Source organism: Sparus aurata, chromosome 7 (assembly GCF_900880675.1).
Source record: "Sparus aurata chromosome 7, fSpaAur1.1, whole genome shotgun sequence".
Lineage (NCBI taxonomy): Eukaryota > Metazoa > Chordata > Actinopteri > Spariformes > Sparidae > Sparus > Sparus aurata.
In genome coordinates this window covers 11,424,212-11,443,820 of record NC_044193.1, presented here as the reverse complement: position 1 = coordinate 11,443,820, position 19,609 = coordinate 11,424,212, and the positions used below count along the sequence as shown (strand labels likewise).

General features: G+C 45.5%; 1 protein-coding gene across 6 annotated transcripts in view; it reads right to left on the bottom strand.

The window, feature by feature from the left end:
• The window catches only part of LOC115584676 (IQ motif and SEC7 domain-containing protein 1-like), a 105,681-nt gene that overhangs the window by 42,662 nt on the left and 43,410 nt on the right, over nucleotides 1–19,609 (bottom strand). The window contains exon 1 of one of the 6 annotated variants that reach the window (XM_030422256.1): nucleotides 14,329–14,839. The exons of 3 other annotated variants lie outside the window; for them this stretch is intronic. In XM_030422256.1, coding sequence (XP_030278116.1) covers nucleotides 14,329–14,438 — 110 coding nt within the window. In that variant the 5' untranslated portion in view covers nucleotides 14,439–14,839. Of the gene's footprint in view, nucleotides 1–1,713; nucleotides 1,821–4,464; nucleotides 5,394–14,328; nucleotides 14,840–19,609 lie in introns of those variants that run through there. 2 more of the 6 variants (XM_030422258.1, XM_030422259.1) reach the window with 2 other exon arrangements.

The following is a 19,609-nucleotide window of genomic DNA, read 5'->3' as shown; positions in this document are numbered from 1 at the left end:
CAGCCATTTAAATATGCCAGATCCCTGAACCATGCATCGTTCCCTGAGAAATTAACAAAAATGCTGTTAAACGCTGCATCTATCTTGCAATGTCAAAGAAAGTGAGAAAGAAAACTCCTGGATCTGTCCCTTTATCCAGATCCACTACTAAAGTTAAGGGGGTCTGTTCTGGGCTGAGACACATCCTCCATCGAAGTTTGTGGAAATCCGTTCTGTAGTTTTTGTGTAATCGTGTTGACAAACCAACCAACCGACCAGCTGACCCAGGCAAAACATAACCTCCTTGGAAGAGGTAATGACAGAAGTTGCGAGTGATTCTCAATTTAGTTTCGATAACCTGAAATGACATTTGATTTAGACTTTTATGTTGAACTCACAGTGTAGCTCTCTTATTCTCAATTATATCAATCCGATGAGAGGAGGGAGTATGACGACGGAGTAAGCCATTTTCACCAGCCTCGTTACACAAACACTCAGCTGGGTGTGTGTATCAGCGGGTGTTTTTGTCTGATTGGTGACAATGTGAGTGTGATGAAAATGGTGCTGGGCTGTTTTCTGATATTTGTGTGAGAATAATTCATTTTTCTTTGTGTCTGTATAAACCAAAGTATTACTATGTGCTACATCTATATCCTATATCCCTATATATGAGGTACATGTAGGTGTGTGAATGAACGTGTGCCATCTAACTCACACCTTTTAATGCACTCCTGTCGTGTGAAAGGTGCTATTTAAATAGACTGGACTTGTTTGTTTGTTTTCGTCTTTCTGCATTTTTTTTTTCTCTTTCCTCTTTCCTGAAATAAGCTGTTATATTTTTGTGTAGATGTACTGGGATGTAACCCTTTGAACTTTTAAAAAAGGGGAAAACTACCGGTATATGTCGTATGTATTTGCTGGCAATTTGAGCGAGCGACTGATACGGTGACCTTCTTGTATATTTGCTTAGCCAGCCAGAAAAAAAGAGAAATAAAAATAAACTGAGCAAATTACAAACAGGCAAAGACAGTCTGCCACAGGAACAACAGCAAAATTTAATTTCAGCGCAGAGAAATAGGAAACGGGCGATAATGAAAGGCCTGTGTGTTTGGAGAAGTCACCATTGTGTGAATAACAGAAGTACCTCTGAGTTTCCCTACAGGCTGCATGACTACAACCACAGGGCGACTGTGACAGAAAGGTACAATGGAAGACACTTAAACACATGAGTCCATCCCTGTGGACTTTGAATAATAAGATTCATGAGGAAAATCTTTTTATGTTATACAGAATAATGGTAATCTCTGTGTTCATTCAGAGAGAGATTTGAATCCTGTATGTCAGAGGACAGTCCTGCTTTATGGTCGGACAAAGTTAAGTGATAATAAGGCTTAAAAAGAGATGATAAAAGAATGGCCAGATTATTCCTAAGTCTCTTTTTTTTATCAAAGACATGTCCTTGATAAAGTAGACTGCCTTAAAAGACCTTGAAAATGTCTTTTCTGTTCCCTCTCTTTGCCTTTTCCCAGCTGTGTGCCAGTGATAATATATTTCCGTGGTTCTGGAAAAGGGAAACCACCGAGCTCGAGCATATAGACAGGAATGTTATTTGATCAGTCAGACGTCAGAAATATCTGCACAGGCTGCTGCGGTCGGTCGGAAAAAGACAACCGCCACTTTACACGCTGCGGGGCCTCTGCCATCCACGCCGGTCAATGCAAGATGGTCTCCTACCTTATAGTTCGGCTGGTAATGCAGTACTTCCACATCGTGTCCCATACGGCAGTGACATCAGCGGAGGTATGAGACATGCCCGAAAAAAATGCACATGGCACCGGGAGGAAGTTAAAACAAAGTTTAAAAAAAAAAGAAAAGAAAAACACAACTGCAGTAACTCCCCCTAAAAGAGCCACAAAGAGTACAGTCTGTGCTCACTCCCTCCTCGACCACAAATTACACCCCACATCCTTCACTTTCCATAGAGAACCCGCAGAGAAATTCATTCTTTTTCGCTGCTAAAGTTACTTTGTCTGTGCCTCGTTTTTTTCGAAAAAGTTCCTTCTCCCAGCCCTGGTTTATGTTGGGCTCAGAGTTGCCGCTCTAGCAGAGGCTGCCTGATGACCAAGTAAGGTAAAGGCCCAGTACACAGAGTATAGCAGAGGAAAATCATCCCTCTTCTGAACAAAAGCTCTCCACCCACAACGAAGCACACACCAGTCCTCTTTTTCTCCTCTCTAGCAGACACCCCCCTTCCTTTTTTTGTTCCTTTTTTTTGAGCCGTTTCCAAATGTGATCTTTAACTCATCTGGTGCTCCCCAACGGTGATGGGCAGGGCCTGCGTTGTGTGTGTCTGATGTGCGCTTGTGTTTCTGTGGAAGTTACTCCAGGGAGGAAGAGAGAGAGAGGGAGAGGGAATCAGAGTGATAGATGGGGAGATAGAAAGAGTATGGGAGAGCTCTCGGTCCCTGTGTGTATGGTAATACTTGGGCCCGTGTCCAACAATCACACTGCTCTCAATGGGAAGGCCGCGCAGGAGGGAGGGTGAGCCCCAGTTCAGCAGCTGGGAGAGGCTGTTCTGAGTTACTACACTGACCTCGCTTTAACAACACGGTCTCAGTCCTGGGATACAATCCGACTATGTTACAGCAGAGGCCAAGCAAATGTAATGAAGTTACGCCCAGTGACCAGGATATTCCAGTAACCCTGCAGGATCAGACACATAATGAGTTATTCACTGTGTGCGGAGAAAAAAAACAAATAAAAATAGAATCGACAATCGTTCTAAATAATTCCAAAGCTCCGTGAGTCACAGGCTGAGATCAGCCATTAGCAGCAGTTTGCGAAGGATTTGGTTAATTATTTACAACTAAGTCGACCACACCGCTTTTGAAGTCTGATTTAAAATGCTGCACACGAGACCACAAATTAAAAAACGAGACGAGATGACTATAATATCGTTCGGTATTGAAGTAGCACCTCCAGCTGGGCGGGGGGGGGGGGGGGTCCCGAAGCCCACGTTCAAAGACGGGTTGCCAACTAAATCGGCGATGCATTATTAATGAATCACGGGCATACTGTAATCTCACCTTCAGAATACTAATGCTGATGACAGACTGTGAGTTTATATACGTGTGAAGGCATTAGCATGTAGAGATGTGACAGAAGGCGGGTAGCCCCTGGATTTCACAGGTACTGGATCGGTGTTTCCACGCCGGAGCTCGCCTCTGATTCAGACATCAAACATCTGCACGGCGGGGCGTGTGCGATGGAAACCGCTGTTGCATACACAGCCGGTTGGATCTCGCTGGTGTAGCAGGAGGAAACCTAGACGAAAAAAAATTACTGTAGGTCTGTCCGTGCGACTGCTAAATTATCCTTTGAAGCTGAAATTGCTGCCTGAAACGCGCGAGATCACAGAGCGTGAGGCTGATTGGGCTAAAAGTGAAGAGCACCTTGACTGCCATGGAACATCTATCCATTTCTGTATTTTTTTTCCCTTTGCATCTTCAACAAGATCTTCAAAAATATGCATCTCAGTTTGAAGGAGCAGTATGGAATGTGGAGCATCAGATATATGTGTCATGAAGGCAGCGAAAGGTTTATTTTGGAGGTCTCTACACAGCAGCGGGGGGATGGGTTGCATAATTTACACTGAGTGCGAGAGAAGAGTTTGCACCTTTTTAATATACCTGGGAGCTGTGAAAAAAAAGAGAATACATGCGGCAAAACCTAATCTAATATGTTACATATAAAGAAAAAGGTACATCATGCAAGCTATCAAACAACTCGCATCCTTGGATCCACTGCCGTGATTTTTAGCTCGAGGTGTCACCAAAAGACTTTAAATCTAATCTGGTGACATGACCGACATGTTGTGGTGAAAGAAGAAGGAAATCCCAAATCACATTATAGATTCATCCAAAAAAAAAATTGATTTCTTCGTCAACCTTGATGCGAGCTGCAAATCTAGACTTGGTAATCAGGCGTGGATGATGCAGTAGGTGAAAGGCGAATGAGGAGAGGTCCCAGTGGGATAGGAATGAATGAATTCAGTCAGAGCCGGCTCGTCATGTTCTCTTCAGCGGTGCCAGCTTCTGAACAGACAACCGACACAAACAAGATCAGCCCGAGTGCCAAGTTACTTAACCAAGTGCTCCTACAAAATAACAGCCGTAACCTGGTTCGCTCAGAGAAATCGATAATGGTTCAGCCAGCTCACACGCCCCTGAGTAATGCCTCGCTCAGTCGACGTGCGGAGCTGAGCACCACAACAGTTTCTCTATCAATCAGCCATGCCAGAGTCTGTTTTAAAACATATTGATTGGCTTAATGTTGAGAGCACTTCAACACAAGCAGCAACATCAACAAGCGCACGGCACTCACTAACGGAAAATTACGGAGTTGTCCAAAAAAGTGAAGCACAAGAAGTACGGGAGATGATCTCACACAGTCATGACTACAGGATTCAGCCATTTTTAAACATACCTCTTGTAAAAGTTGTTGTGAGGGTGCAGACACAGCACATGCCAGTAATCCAGGCAGAACGCTTTGAACTTCCACATCCTCAGCTCGGACAATCAACAGGGCAGAACAGCAGTGGGATCCGACAACATTAAAAGGCACCACGAGCGCAGGACCCTGCTCATTTCTTCAGCCAGAGAATCCCTGGCACGGACGTCAGATCTGTCCTCCTCTGGAGCTCCAGCCTCGCGCTGCCACTGGATGACCGCCTGAGTGGCTTTAACCCGCCCAGAACAACCGCATCACTCCTGGACCTGTCTCAGTCATCACCAGCCCCAAAAAGCCAGGCCTTCTAGGAACCCGCTATGGGGTTGATTTTGGATCCAGTGTTACTGTTTGGGATCCACCTTCCCAAAATAAGCTCTAGTTTGGCTGCTTTGATTCTGTTTTAGCTCCTATCCAGGTCAGTCAATCTGTCCTCTGTGCCGGTCCCCTAACACAGTGCGTCAGCCCAGGATCCTCTGAGACATGATGGCTACAGCCGGAGCTCTGCACCGCTCCAGCAGGCACAGGTAGCGGAATGTGAAGGAGCGTGGATACGGGGAGGAAACCTCCAAAACTCGCTCATCCCTGTTAGAACAGGCACAGGCTCACTGAGGATCATCAACGGCCTCCTCTTCTGTCTCCTCCTCCTCCGCTGCTAGAACAAACTTTCTAATGAGGCTGGATCTCTGCTCTCACTCTCAGCGTGACTCTCTCTTCTCAGCCATCCTTCTCCTGCTTTTCTCTCGTTCCTTCCGATGGAATCCTGAACCTTCTCTCCTTCTATCTCTGTCCCCCCTTCTCCGGATCCTCTCCCTCTTGCTCTCTCTGTCTCCCTCTGCCTCTTACAGCTGCTGCCATCCACACAGGACCTCCCAGAAATGTGCCGATTCTGGTTGCTGGGCAACACTACCGTACTACTGAAGCTTCAAATGGAAGCCTCGGAGAGCAGCGTGCGATTGGTCGGTTTTTCAGCGGGGAGGGGCTGCTGCAATGTTGTATGACCACATGAGTTTATACACATGCTTTGTTTAAATAAATATGAGAAGAAGGGGTCTCTCCTCTTGTCTTGTGTCTAGTGAGGGAAAGGAAATGTTGCACTATTCGACTCATCAAGGTCATGGAAGCATTACAGAAGATACAATTGCACTTAGACTGCTTGAGCAAATGCGCCGTTATGGTCAATTGAGTGACTCACGGACCGAATTCTGAGTTTGGGAGAAGTATGACGCAACGGTGGAAGTGAATTTCCAGTGTTTTAAAGCTGGATCACAGACGTCTGAGTCTGAAGGAGCAGCATGTTTAAACCTGCTGCAGTGCCTATGGGAGAGCTGTCAGACTCGGACACGTTCAGTGTTGCTCTCTTTCTCTCGCCAGAAGGGGGTTTTGCATTTGAAACACAAGCACAGTGCTGTTCTTTCTCTGCCTGAGGTGCAGTGCCACGCTGCAGTGCCACCCAGTCCCAGCAGTCATGGGAAAGGGGTGTGGGAGGGCCTCTCATCAATATTCAGCCACTGTCAGCGTCCACACATACAAAAACACACACACATGCACACACACACAAACACTGGCAATACCGCATATTTACACAAACAATCCGAGTGGCATATGCAAACACAAACGCGCAAATAAACAAACACGCATTAATGTGTGCGCATATTTACACATTTTTCTAATTGGTATAGTTAGATCAGTTTTTCGTCTGTCAAGTGATCTCCGCATGACTCTTTTCACACGCCTCCTGGCACAATATGGGCTTCCTCTGCTTTCCCAAGCAGACATATAGAAAGGGCCAGGGCAGCACAAAGGCGATACTGAGAGCATGTGAACAGAAGGGATACCAAGGAATGAATTAATCCACGCACCATTCATCAGCCTTTTGTCACAACCCAGGGCTCCTGTTTAACACACATCGCACAGAAAATGACCGAACACTGACACGGCCTGTTATCTGTTGCACTCTTCTACCTACATAACAAGTGAGTTTATCTTCCCTGTTTGAATTTCTGCACTCCCTCAGCTTCAGTTGTTTTGTTTTGCAGATTATCAGATGATATTCAGCGACAGGGAGAAGAACTCAGGCTTCCGGTGCTGAAGGGTAGCCGACTGCACTTAAAAAGTATTTTTGTCACTCTTTCCGAAAAAGCTGATGTTCACCAAGATGATTTACTCATGTGTGGGTCACACCAGATGGAGAACCCTTTTAGTTCCCCGTTTCTAGTTCATGTGAAGTTTGCCTTCAGTGGGAAGTGTGGGTGGAAACCCCACTGTTCTGTGCGAGAGCCTGTCAAAGCAAAGAAGAGCAATTATTGCCGCACTAACTGGCAGAAAACACAGATGGTTCTAATTCACGGAGACACGACCGGCTATTATTTGTTTTTGTAGGTTGAAGAGTTGAGGAAGTGTCTAAACAAGCACAACAGGATATGATTTAATAACAAGATGGATAGAATGCTCAACATGGCATGCATTGGCATGTCCATGTGTGTGTGTGCGTGTGCAGTGCCTGCTAAATTAACATTCTTTCCACTTATCACAATGCATGCCTTCACCTAAATCGTGCTAGATGTGAGTTAACATGTGCAGGCTGCCAGCGTGCAGTGTGTTTCAGCGTTTGACAGGGGCGCGGCGCATCCAGTGACACAATATTCACTGGCTTTTTTGAATAGGTAAGAGCAGAAAGTGACAGAAAATATGGGAGGAAGGAGGGTAAACATGCACCAAAGCTGCCTGACTGATTTAAATCGGGACCTTAAAGCTACGTGGTTCCATGGAAAGTGCCCCAGACGGCTGGGCCATCAGACCACACCCATTCACCATTAAAGAATAAGTTCACCAAATTTCCAAAATTATCTACTCACCCACATGCGGATGGAAAGTCGGGGGAAGCTTCGACAGTCGACAGAACTTTTTGGGAGCAGAACAGCTTTGCAGCATTCTGAATAACTGATGTAAAAGGTGGCTTGTTTTAAATGCTTAAACAACAACTAGATAACTAAAGAAAATCTCCCTGAGAACCCAAATTGATTCGAAAAGGCAATGTTAGCCTTGATGCGCAATCGAGCATGCAAACCCTTTCAGATTAGCAGCTACAGTGAAGCTTCAAGAAGGTGTTAATGATGTCTTTTAAAATCACTTTTTTCCCCCATCTACTTCAGTTGTTTAAAGTGTGTGTTTTGCTGTGAAGCTCCAGAAATGATTTTGTGGACTACAGAAACTTTCCTTCTTCACGGGGAGGAGTTGATAAGGACTACAAATTCATTTTTGTCTCAACTCGTGCTTTCATTTTTGATGCTTTTTCCACCTCCGTGATGTCCTAAACCTTTAACGTCGAGGCATTTCTGCAGAGGTCGTACTCAAGGTCAATTATGACATTGGTTGCATAATTCGAGCAAAAGCATGTGTCTGTAAATCAATATTTGTGTAAGAAGTATGCAGAGGATATTAAAATATGACAGACATTTGGTGAGGATATGAAAATATGACAGATATTTGGTTAGGATATGAAAGTATGACAGACAGTTCCTTCCTTCCTTCATGACTGTAATGCCCATTGCACTGCAGGTGGATCAATAAAAATCTCCTCTGTCTAAGAGATCAAAAGACCATAAAAGACAGACAATTATATCTGCTCAGCCATCAATCTGAGTAATATGATCTGATGTGAAAAGCCTCGTGACAAACTCTGATTGTCTTCACGTGACTGCTGCAGGTGCATCATACTGTAGGACACTAACGCAGGCCGATATTGAGTCTTTCAGTGCAGGGACCCAACCTCTCCCTGCGACTGACCCAGTCAAATACTGGTAAGCTGTCCTAAAGATTTCACCATGATCCACGCCGAGCAGGAGATGCGCAGTCAATAAGCACTTCAAAAGAAAAGAGCCTGCCGCAGAAAATCCCTCCAGTCGAGTGTGTGTGAGAAGTAGTGAAACAGGGAGCTGAAGGAAGAGTAGAGGACATGGGATCCTCAGCAGTTTGGAGAAACAATGCATGGATAAGAACCTGGGGCAAGGAGGTGAAAGATATAAATGTGTGAGAGGACGACAGCTGTGGGTGGACGTTAAAATCGACTTTTTTTTTTGCGGGCTGGCTGTCCTGCCCACAAAAGAGCCACGCTGGGCAACAGCCTTCACCCTAACCCTGATCATCTGTCTGTCCTACAGGCCTCCCTTCCAAACCGTGACACCATGTGGCATAAATTAAAAAGGCGTGTTGTGCTAAAAATGCACGATAAAAAATCAAATCACCACAAATGGGATATAAAGTGTACAGGAGAGCCTGAGCTCAGACTGGTCCCTCACACTTACATGTGTTAGAAAAGTTCACCCCCTGGTGGCCGACTGGAGTAACTGGCACGATTTCAAAGCTTGAGTGTCAGCGAGCTGATGGGATCGGGGAAATGAGGAGTCTGACAGGCATGCTGATTCACCCGGAGCACATCCACACAATACATCATGGAAATGAATTTATTTCTCAATCAGTGCTGCATCAGAGAGGCATTCAATAACCGGCATACCTCAGATCTCTAGTGGCCGACTTGAACATCACTACACAAAAACAACATCCATTTAACACAGCTAATGATGGCTGCATGGAAAATGCAGCTTCAGGATGTTTTAGGACAGTGGTTTACTGTGTAAAACAGCATATGGGCGTCACTGATGTGTCACACAGTTTTTGCTTCCTCGTCTATTTTGGATAAAAACATCATTCCTGCAGTCAGCAGGGAGATACCATTACTGACAAAAAAGGGAGGCACAGAAGCATGCTAGTTCATCCTACAGGGCAGATAATATCGTCTCATATCATTTTACAGGGCTGCTCAGGGGAAGTAATCTTACATGAAAGTTACAGAACAGTTTGCACGAGCACTTGCACCACACGGATCGTACAGTACAGCTGTTTAGCCCGCAGCCTGAAAGCAGCCGTGAGGGGAAGATAGGTGGAGAGGGAAAAAAAAAAGGGACAGAAGGAGAAGGAGGGTGCGAAGACAAAACTGGGAAGAGAGAGAAAGAGAAAGACACACAGAGGATGAGGAGGGGAGAGATCCATAATAACAGCAGACTCACTCCTCCAGCTTTGGCTTTGGATTAAAGCAGAAAGCTCAGGCACAGACACACAGAGAAGTGAAGAAAAAGAGAACAAAAAAAAAAAGGGAGGAAAAATCCTCTGTGGCTGGTTGGAGGTGGATCCCACAGCCTTCAGACTCTGCCAGCTATCTTTAAGGCCTTTTGTAACCTGAGGCCGGGCAGCAGAACTGACGCAGAGCGCCGTTGTCCCTGTCGATACACCAGCAGAGCAGGCATGTCCAACACAGCCAGCTTAATGTGACAGTCGTTCAACACTCAAGTCTCCTATAGAACAGAAAAAGGTGGTTGCATCACTGTTTATAATTCTATATATGATATGTCGAATGATGCGTAAAGGGCTTATAACTGAGCCAATGTGACGGCTTCACTGTGAGTCACCATAACAAATCCCTGATAGGATTTGTATGAAGTAAGCAACGCACGCACAGAAATCCCAGAGTCATGAAAGTGACAAACACGTATATAAAGAGAATATTGTATAAGCATGAGTCAGCTGGTATGCATTCTGTAGGAGTGGCTTACAGCATTTTCCAATTATGAAACGGTAAACAGAGCACCATGGAAAAAGAACCAATATGCGAGATAACATGCTCAGTGATATCTTGGTATGGTTGTTATTATATAACATTGTTGCTGATAAACATATCCTCCTATCTGTTTTTATTTTTGCCCGAGGAACAAAATGTTCTGGAGGTTCACCCTTTTCTCTCCTCTGTGCTGTTGCTTCTGACGTTGCTATTGGCAAAGGCAGGGGCTTATTATGGGCTGTTTCAAACCGCGGATGCATCAGGACTGGCTGCTCCCCGGAGGAAACTTTAACTCACTGAGATGTGCCCCTGAGAGCCCGGCGGCTCCCACTGGTTTGATAATCCTTACACATGGCTGACACGGCTCCAGATGCAAAGTCAGCCACCGAAAACTCGGTGCCAGCCTGCAGATGTCCAGTTTTAGTGTGCAAATGACAGCCCTCTGAGCTGACCGAGCTCAGCTGGAGCCAAGTTTGTGCTATTCTGGCAGAAGCCAGAAGGCTGCTGTGGCGTCGGGTACAGTGTGGTACAGTACGGTACAGTAGGCTGCTTGTCTTGACGGGCCGATCTAGTGTTTGAGCTCTCTTTACACCTGCACCGTCGAAACACCACAATGAGGTGATTCTTGACACTCAGATGATATATTCTCGGTTCTATTCTGGTCTGTTCTGTCAGATTGTTCTTGACTGAGCAGGAGTGATATCGTAAGGTGTGAATGTCGAAACCATTAAGAAGAGATCAAGCAGCTGATCAATACATGGGCTTCTACAGTCCTCGGTGTAATCGCCGGGGTAATAATGTTGGTGCATTAATGGCTACGATCTTGTCCACTTTACAGAATGACTGTAATCACTTATGGCAGTTGAATGTTACTATAGCTATCAGTCAAGGGGAAAATCAAAGGGTTATTATGGAGGCAGGCCTGTACGTACATACATACAGCACGTAGCCCTGCTTTAACAAGTGATTCACTCCCAGCTCTGGCACCGTTCACTGATGCCATATGAACTGACAGCATGCTCTGTGCCAGCCCATGTGCTGGTTATGCCAGTGTATTGTATGTAGTTCTTGTCTCATGCAGTAGCTGTATGCATCCTGCAGCTGATGTCCCCGGTGGAGGCATATTCAGAGCTCTGCTGGCGGTTCCCTTTGTCTGCAGACCAAACACACTGTTCTGTCAAAGGCTCTGGCTCAAAGTGAAGGAATATGCTGTTCAGTGCCTTACAGCTCTGGTGACGCACTCTATTTTTCATCAGCGCTGGCGTCACTTGAACAGGGGCATCGCATTCAGAAACCTCTCAGCCAATCATGGGAAATGGGCATTCCTGCTGTAGTGGCTTTACAGCACGAGTGCCCTCTGAGAATGAATGGCATTATCTCAATGGAGGTTAAAGCCCATTGATGTTTATTGGCCACCTTGACGGTGCAAATGTAATATACTCAGTCTGTGGCGTAGAGAAAAGCCATAATGAAACCCAGAAAACTGAAACTCCCGGATGCGCAATGTCACGGACAATAAAATTCCAATGCATATCCTTCATTATCTGGAATTACCAAAATGAGCACATTCTTTGGAAAGCCATTATTGCCTTTTCATGCACCGGTCAGATTTACAACTACTAAAGAACAAAGTGAGACAGCAATCCCGGTGGAAAGTATCCTCAGATCCATGTCACAGTGCCCCAGACAGAACCATAAACAGCTGTTAACAGGTGTATCTGATCTCGCCGTGTGGTGAATCAAGTCTGACCAATCGCATTGTTTTCTTTGTGACTCTTGTTTGTGCTGTTCCTGGCTGATCGCTTCAACTTACAAAACAGCGTCAAAAACCACATCTGGAGCAAACCGTTAATGTGCGGCTAGTGATGGGTTAAATGCAGAGGACAAATTTCAGGTGTGTTTGCATGTTGCATGTAAAAATAACTGACAAAATAAAGATTCTTCTTATGGCTGAGTGGGACGTGTACAGGACTGTCACACAGGAGACAAAAACAAAACATTTTATTATCCTGTTCACTTATAAATTTCAGTTGATTTGTATTTGTCTGTCGCCGTTTGTGTAGGTTTAAGGAACTAAATAGGTTTTAGGAAATGGAAATACTTTAAGAATTAAGTATTTCAAGAATATTAACTAGGTTAATTTAAGGAGAACATGGTTTGGGTTAAAAAAGATTAACATCAAAATTAAGAGCAACATTAATTATGTGACATGATCTGACCTGTTCTGATCTGATAATGCGGACTTAGCAATATCATTACGGTTTGATTCTTTGTCCTATTTCACAAAATACAACATGTGCAGTGTGAAACATACGTATGACGAGTTACCAAGATTCCCTTCAAAATGTCTCCACACACAGAAGCACAACAGACCCGCTTTGATTATTTATTGTACATGCTTCGCTTTTTCGGTCTCAAAAACACCGAGTACGAAGAGAAAGCATTTTCGGGGCATGCTTGTTTGTTCCACCATGCTAAACTGAACCAAATACGCCTCTCGATGTACTTTGAAGTAATCTAAGGCAACCTCTGCATCCCTCCAGGCCACAGCAGTGGAGTGTAGTATCCTTAAAGGCCGTGAAAGCCTTTGGCTAAGCTCAGGATATCCTCGTCTTGGCCTCCCAGTGTCGTAGGCACAGCATTAGAATTCCAGAGGGACCGGGGCCTGCCAGCGATGATGAAATGACATTTACAACAGGACAGGCTCGTCCCGCTCCAGCTCCTCATTAAAGGGGTATTGGCCGGACACTGTGTGGGCCTCGGCCTGTTTGACCAGACCAACCAACACATTAGTGTCAATGTTTCGCACATCTCCGCTGTCCCTAAAAACTGCAAATGTTTAACAACATCATCAAATTGCACCACAGTTTAACCTTCCTGAGCTCTGCCCCTCCGCCCGGTCATGTGACTTTCTGTGGTTTCTTTTGGGCTAAAGCTTGAAGGAGAGAGATCAACGGCTACAGTGTCTCATAACAGTAGCCAGAAGGAGATGTTCCACTGCCCGTTATGAAACAAAAACAGAATGAAGCATGTAATAAAATTATAATTATTGGTATGCAAAAGGAACTTGAGAATCCGAGGAATGCATTCATGGCTTAATGTGTGCTGCACACATGGAAACAAGACAGAGATTTAAGCCAGTGAAAGGCGGGGGCAGATTGCCTGTGAAGGACTCGGTGGAGACCCATGAAGGTCTCATATTCATTAAGATGACTGATCCCCATGTATGGTACTAGATCATGACATGACAGGGTAATTCAGCTCAGCGGTATGCACCAGCTGGTAAGTACATGTGTGAAAAATTCAAGTGTTCACGCACACGGGGCTGTAAAGGAACGAGGGGCTGCAAAGTGATGCAGACAACGCGCACTACAGCGAGGGAAGCAAACTTAAATGTGCCTCTGCGGAGAAACATGGCAGCAGAATGCTTATTCAGCTAAATACTGAAGGAGTTGAGTACTAGGCTGTGTGCGGGAAAATTCACGTACAGCACTATAACAAATACACAAACCCCAGCATGAATATTGTCCACCTCTCTATCTGGGCAGGACTGACACACGATTTACAGAAGTAGAGGTGCAAGATTTCCACGCACAGAAGGATTTATCACCATCCCAAAAATAACGGCTCAGCCCAGCCGCATTTTAAACACACACACACACACACACACACACACACACACACTCTCCAGCAATGCCACACACACGTACACATTGTACAGATCACACACGAGGACACACTCACACCCACAAATATATGGCAGGAGCTGTGAGGAACTCTTGTGCCCTGTACGAGCTGTCACAGCATCCTCCAGAAAATGAGTCATTTCTCCCAGCCGCCTGAGGCTCCCTAAACCGTCACTCACATGACTCTGTTGTGATTTTAGTCATAATGGCAGGCTCACAGATGCAGCACAACACATGTTTCACCACATGTTACTGATCCATCTATGTGACAATTTTTTTTTTAAAGCATCCAATTCACACAAACATGTTCCGCCTCGCCGCCCCTCCCATGGAGAGAGTCGTTGTTTACTAAGAGCACAGGAAGGGAACATGAGAGGGGGTCCGGATGCCATAAGTGACTCAGCAGAGACACTACAGAGGTAGACACGGTGTTTTACACCACCACCCACTTGACTGCTGTCTCCATGAATGGGAGCTACACCAGCGCCGCCCAGCCTTGTCTACCTATCTGAGGGCATTCATGCTGAACATTCTACTCACATGTCGTAGAGCCTGTAACCCATGGCGGAGCCCGGTCTGCTCCCGGGGTCCCGCGTTCGCCTGGGGTCCGTGCTGCTCACCACGGCGCGCCACACGCTTGGCTTGTCCATCCTGTATGCTGGTCAATGGGACTCGACGGTGGGATGGCGTGCGCACACGGGCTCACTCACATTCACTCTCCTTTCTCCTCTCCCTCCCAGTCACAAACACAAGGCTGCCTGATAGCAGTGTGTGTGATGTAACAAGGAGCATCCAAGAGGCAGGCGGCTGGTGGGGGGGCTGGTGATGGCGACGGAGGAGGAGGAGGGGATGAGGTGGGGGGGAGGTGGTGGTTCATAGAGTCAAGAAGCTGAAGGAACTGTCTGTTAAGCTTGATGTCTGATGAGAAGCTTGAAAGGTGGATGACTGATAATTCTTCACAGGTGCCAGCGTCTGGGAGGCTGCCACTCCTGAATGAAAAAGCTAAAAAGGACACAACCTGCAGGAGAGCCACTGGGAGGTTTACTGCCTCTCATAAACACAGAGAAGCATCTGCGTACGCCTCTCTCCACCCTCTGATCTGCTCTGAGTAGTACAGTCCTCAGCAGGGCCACAGGATTGGCTCCTTGGTCTCCATAGAAACAGGAGGATGTGTCAGAGGTAGGGCTCATTATCATGCCTTCTCTCCCCTCCCTCCCATTTTGTTTTTCACTCCCTCCCTCCTCTCCTTCTCTCTATTTTCCCATTACTCTTCTTCTCACATACTCGCACCCCTTCCCCTCCCTCTCCATCTCTTTCCCTTCTGGAATCAATGCACTTTTTTTTTTCCCTTCTCCGGAGTATCTTTAAAAACAGATGAGGCTTTCTAATGACTCTAGTGAGGAATGGTGCAAACAGGTAAAGGTATTGTGAAGCCCCCGGGTTGATGATGTTTGCAGAACAAAAAGACAGATGAGATAATTAAAGGAAGGAATAAAAAAAAATGATATGCAGGAAAACCAGGAGTTGTGTTTCTAGACTTTATAGTGTCAGAAACACGAAGTTGGTGAAGAAGAAACTGTGTGGCTTGCACAGAGATTGCATCATGAACAAGCGATGCTAAAACCATGAAGGGAGTGTGAAATATTAAGCGGAACTAAGGCAACATTACTGAAGAGTCCATCTTGATTCCGCTGGTGAATGGAAGTTTTGACCACAAAATGGGTCGAAATGAGCACCAACTCTAGTTGAAAACACATGTCCAGATTAGATGGTACTGTTGTCGACACCTTCGCCAGGTAACAGCATCCAAAGCATGATGGTAGGCAGGGCAGTGGGGTGTCTATGGAGACGAGCTCTCATCAGGACTTTATAAAGCCACACACACACACGCACACGCACACACACACACACACACACACACACACACACACACACACACACACACACACACACACACACACAGTGGAGAAATAGAAACCCTGTACTGATGGCTCACAGTCTCTAGGGGAGGATGCCTTTCATCCCGGACAGACTCGATGGCACACAAAGGGCTGTCGATGTATCGAGTGTTAACGCCGAGGTAACTAGCTCTGTCAGACCTTTGTCTTTTTGTTAATTAACTTGTGTAGTGGCTAATTGTAGATGTGCATCATCTCGCTGCAATTACACCGACCGTGTAGGTTCTAATTATCAAGCTCGAGTGTTGATCCCTCCAGCAGTGACATAAGCCCGTCTTCACTGAGCCGTCTGTGTGTGCACACACTTGTCTGTGTGTTTGTGTTCACCTGCTGAGCGCAGAGTGGAAACCCTGTAAACATTTCTGACCAACTCCTCATGTCCACATACCCACAGCAGGATTGTTCAATCGCGCAGATTGCCATCAAGTTTAATGTCTGCAAATGCTCCCTTTCCCTTTCCATTTTGGGCACTCAACGAGTTTTGCCTTCATGCCGCCCTCAGGCCATCATATCTGCTTTACACACAATATGCCTCTCAATGTGGAGGCCGCCAATACACCTACTGAGCCAGATCATGGTGGAAGGAAAGACCCTCATTTTAATAATCACAGTACCTTCTTTTAGGTTGAGGTTTTTAGCCCTTTCACACAATGATCTATGGTTAAAGGGTAACTCCAGCAACTTTACACATTAAAGCGTCTTTACGGGTCTTGATGAGTACTACTGCATAGGATAGAAAATTAATTTGAAGGCATGTTGTGGCTCTAGTGAAAGCTGCATGTAATCTGATACATTGCCTCCAATGATTTCACTCAGTATTTATGCTGTGCTGTGGGTAACAAGGAGAAGACACGTAGAATAAAAAAAGGCGACTATTTGTCTCTAAAGTCTCCAACAGTGTTTAAGGACTGCAAAAGTAGACCAGTGGATTGCTTAAAAAAAAAAAACCTAGCGCCTACATTACCCACAATGCAACATAGCCAATGATTAACATACAAAAATTATAGATGCAGCTTCATCTGGAACCACGAAAGATTCCACACCACTGCTTTCACCTACGCAGCTGTCATCCCAAGACCTGTAAACACAGTTTAATGAGTAAAAATGGTGGAGTTACCCTTTAAATCACTGACATTTTCTATCAACATTATCCACTGCTGGGTGTACGTCGGGTGTCAGCCTTTAACAAGCAGGTCTTTAGAACTGTTCCCTCCTCATTCCTCAGCAGGACCACTGTATAGAGCACAGAGACACTTCATTAGCGAGGTGTTCCAGTAAAACTCAGTTGTGTGTGTGTGTGTGTGTGTGTGTGTGTGTGTGTGTGTGTGTGTGCATGCGTGTGTGTGAGCACACGTGGTGAAAGGTTGTGGGGGGTGGGGGAGGGGCTCCGGCAGGGGAAACGGTGAGCTCCATTCTCATCCACACCGAGTGTATCTACACACCCCGAGCTGAGTGTTAGTAGTCGGGGCACACACGCACAGACGGAGGGCCTGAGCGGCGAGCAGGATGCTCTTTCAAATTGACAAATAACCTTAAATTCATGGTTTCAGTGTCACCCTTTACAGCACAAAAGCGCAGGCTTTAATGCCCCCCTGCACATGCACACACACATTCAGAACAAAAACACAAACACACACACACACACACACACTCTCACACACACACACACACACACACACTCTCACACATACACACACACACACACACACACGCACACACACATACACACACACACACACACACACACACACACACACACACACACAGGAGACCATGTCAGAGGCTAAAGTTAGTGTTGAAATTGAATTTTCTGCTCCGGCGTGGCCCTGCACACATCAAGACATTATGCTACGTGGCCTTTAAGATGTAAATACGCTGCATATGTTTGCCTTCTTGTGCCAACCCCTCTGCTCTCCGCTGTCACCATATGGCCCCTTTTAATCCAGCTGGCCTCGGTGCACGATGTTGAGCTGCTGGACTATAGCAGTCGTGTTGAGCGCAGTACTGTTTGCTCAAGGCTTTCTCCAGCATGGCAGCGCACAAAGCACAGACACACTTGTTACATGCGCACATGACGAGCACACTGCAGAAGCTTTCGCTGTCACAGGAAAGGCATACTGATGAGTTCCATCCTAATTGCCTCGTGTCTGTCCTCCAAGAGAACAAGCCAACTGGAGATCTAAGCGTACAGTCACTAAACGTATGGAAACCAGTCTGATGGTATATGTTTTACTGTAACTGGATCCACATTAGCTTTCACAAAGACATCACTAGTCTTCCCGCAGTCCGCATAAAAGACAACAACGATAGAAACAGAGAATTTAAACAACACACGGTATTGGTAAAACAACGAAGGCAGAACAAGACAAATAAAATGATCAGAAAATGAATGTAATGACTCTTGAAATGAAAAAGAAAGACAACAGAAAAGAAAACCAAAACAGCAATACCAAACTATCATCTACGCGACACGATCCGCTTCCGTTTTCTGCGACTTTGAGGAGGAAACATAACTTTGTCTGTCAGCGAGGAGAATATTTCAGGCAGAAGAAGCTCTACAAAGAACAGCTCTCACTGTACGGTTTGTTTCGTGGACATGGCAACCATTGATAACCGGCGCTCCCTTGACGCGCATCATACGTCTGACAAAAACCAGTGAGTGCCACTTTTTCACAAAAGGACAAAAGGATTTGCCAGCTGCATGAGTGACAGAAGACCATATCTTGACACACTGTTAGCCACGAAAAGTGTTTGTGCATCTGACACAGATTAGGATGGAATGTGAGGATCTTTGAAATGTTTTCTCTACAGCAGGGTCAGTCACAAAAGATGGAACGCGTTCGGAACGTTTCCTTGAAATTGCAAGGCCCTTTTCTCATCATGGGAACAATGTGATCAGTCTAATCACACCAATCAAACCAAGACGGTACATTATCTAATCAAACACCCAGTGGAGTGACATTAGCATTCCTATTTCCAAATACAATACATGCAGTTTTCGCAGTGTTGCACTAATGGTCCACAAATGTTAGTAAAGTAAAGAATAAGAAGGGCATATTTGGCATATTCTATGAAGATTGGCACTCGTTTACTCTGGTGTCTTTTCATGCATTTTATAGACTAAACAACAAATCAGTAAAATAAGGAATCTGCAGGCTAATCAATAATGAAAGTGATCTATGCGGTATATAATCCTGTAAAAAAAAGGAGACAAACAAATCTCAAGAGTTTCTGCGCTGGAATTGAAAATCACAGACTTTCCTGACATCGCTTGTTTCTGGCGGAATTGGCTGTCAGTCTCTGCTGAGTCGCCTCGGCTGATATAGAGACAGATAGCAGAGATATAAAAGTGCCGGAGATCACACGAAAAAGCACATTCTGTACACTTAAACTTCTTCTCCGCACTTTAGTCCCGTCAAATTGCGTTCTGTTTGTCCTCTTCTCATGGGGATTCGCTTCCTTGGATCTTATCAAGCTTTAACAAGAGAAAACAGTATGTTCTTTGTGCAGTGTTTTTGTATTTCCTCTTTACGTAGGAACAACAGCGCTGGTGGGACAGTCTGTGTCTAATAGTAGAAAGCATTATTCAGCCCTCAGCTGAGCTCCTCTGCAGGGGTCCCGTCTCCTCTTTTGAGACGCCAGCCCAGACAGGTGGGAGAGAAGAGATCCTTCATCACAGCACTGAGAGCTGCAGACCACAAGATGGCAGTGCATCACCTCCGCATCAGCCTGATGTCATCAACGCCATTACTGATGTTTAGACAACACGTCCCTTGGGTGAGTGGGAAAAACACATGTTGTATGCTTAATTCAGCAACTTTGATGAAACATAATGCGATGTCAAATAACTATTTTCAGGGAGG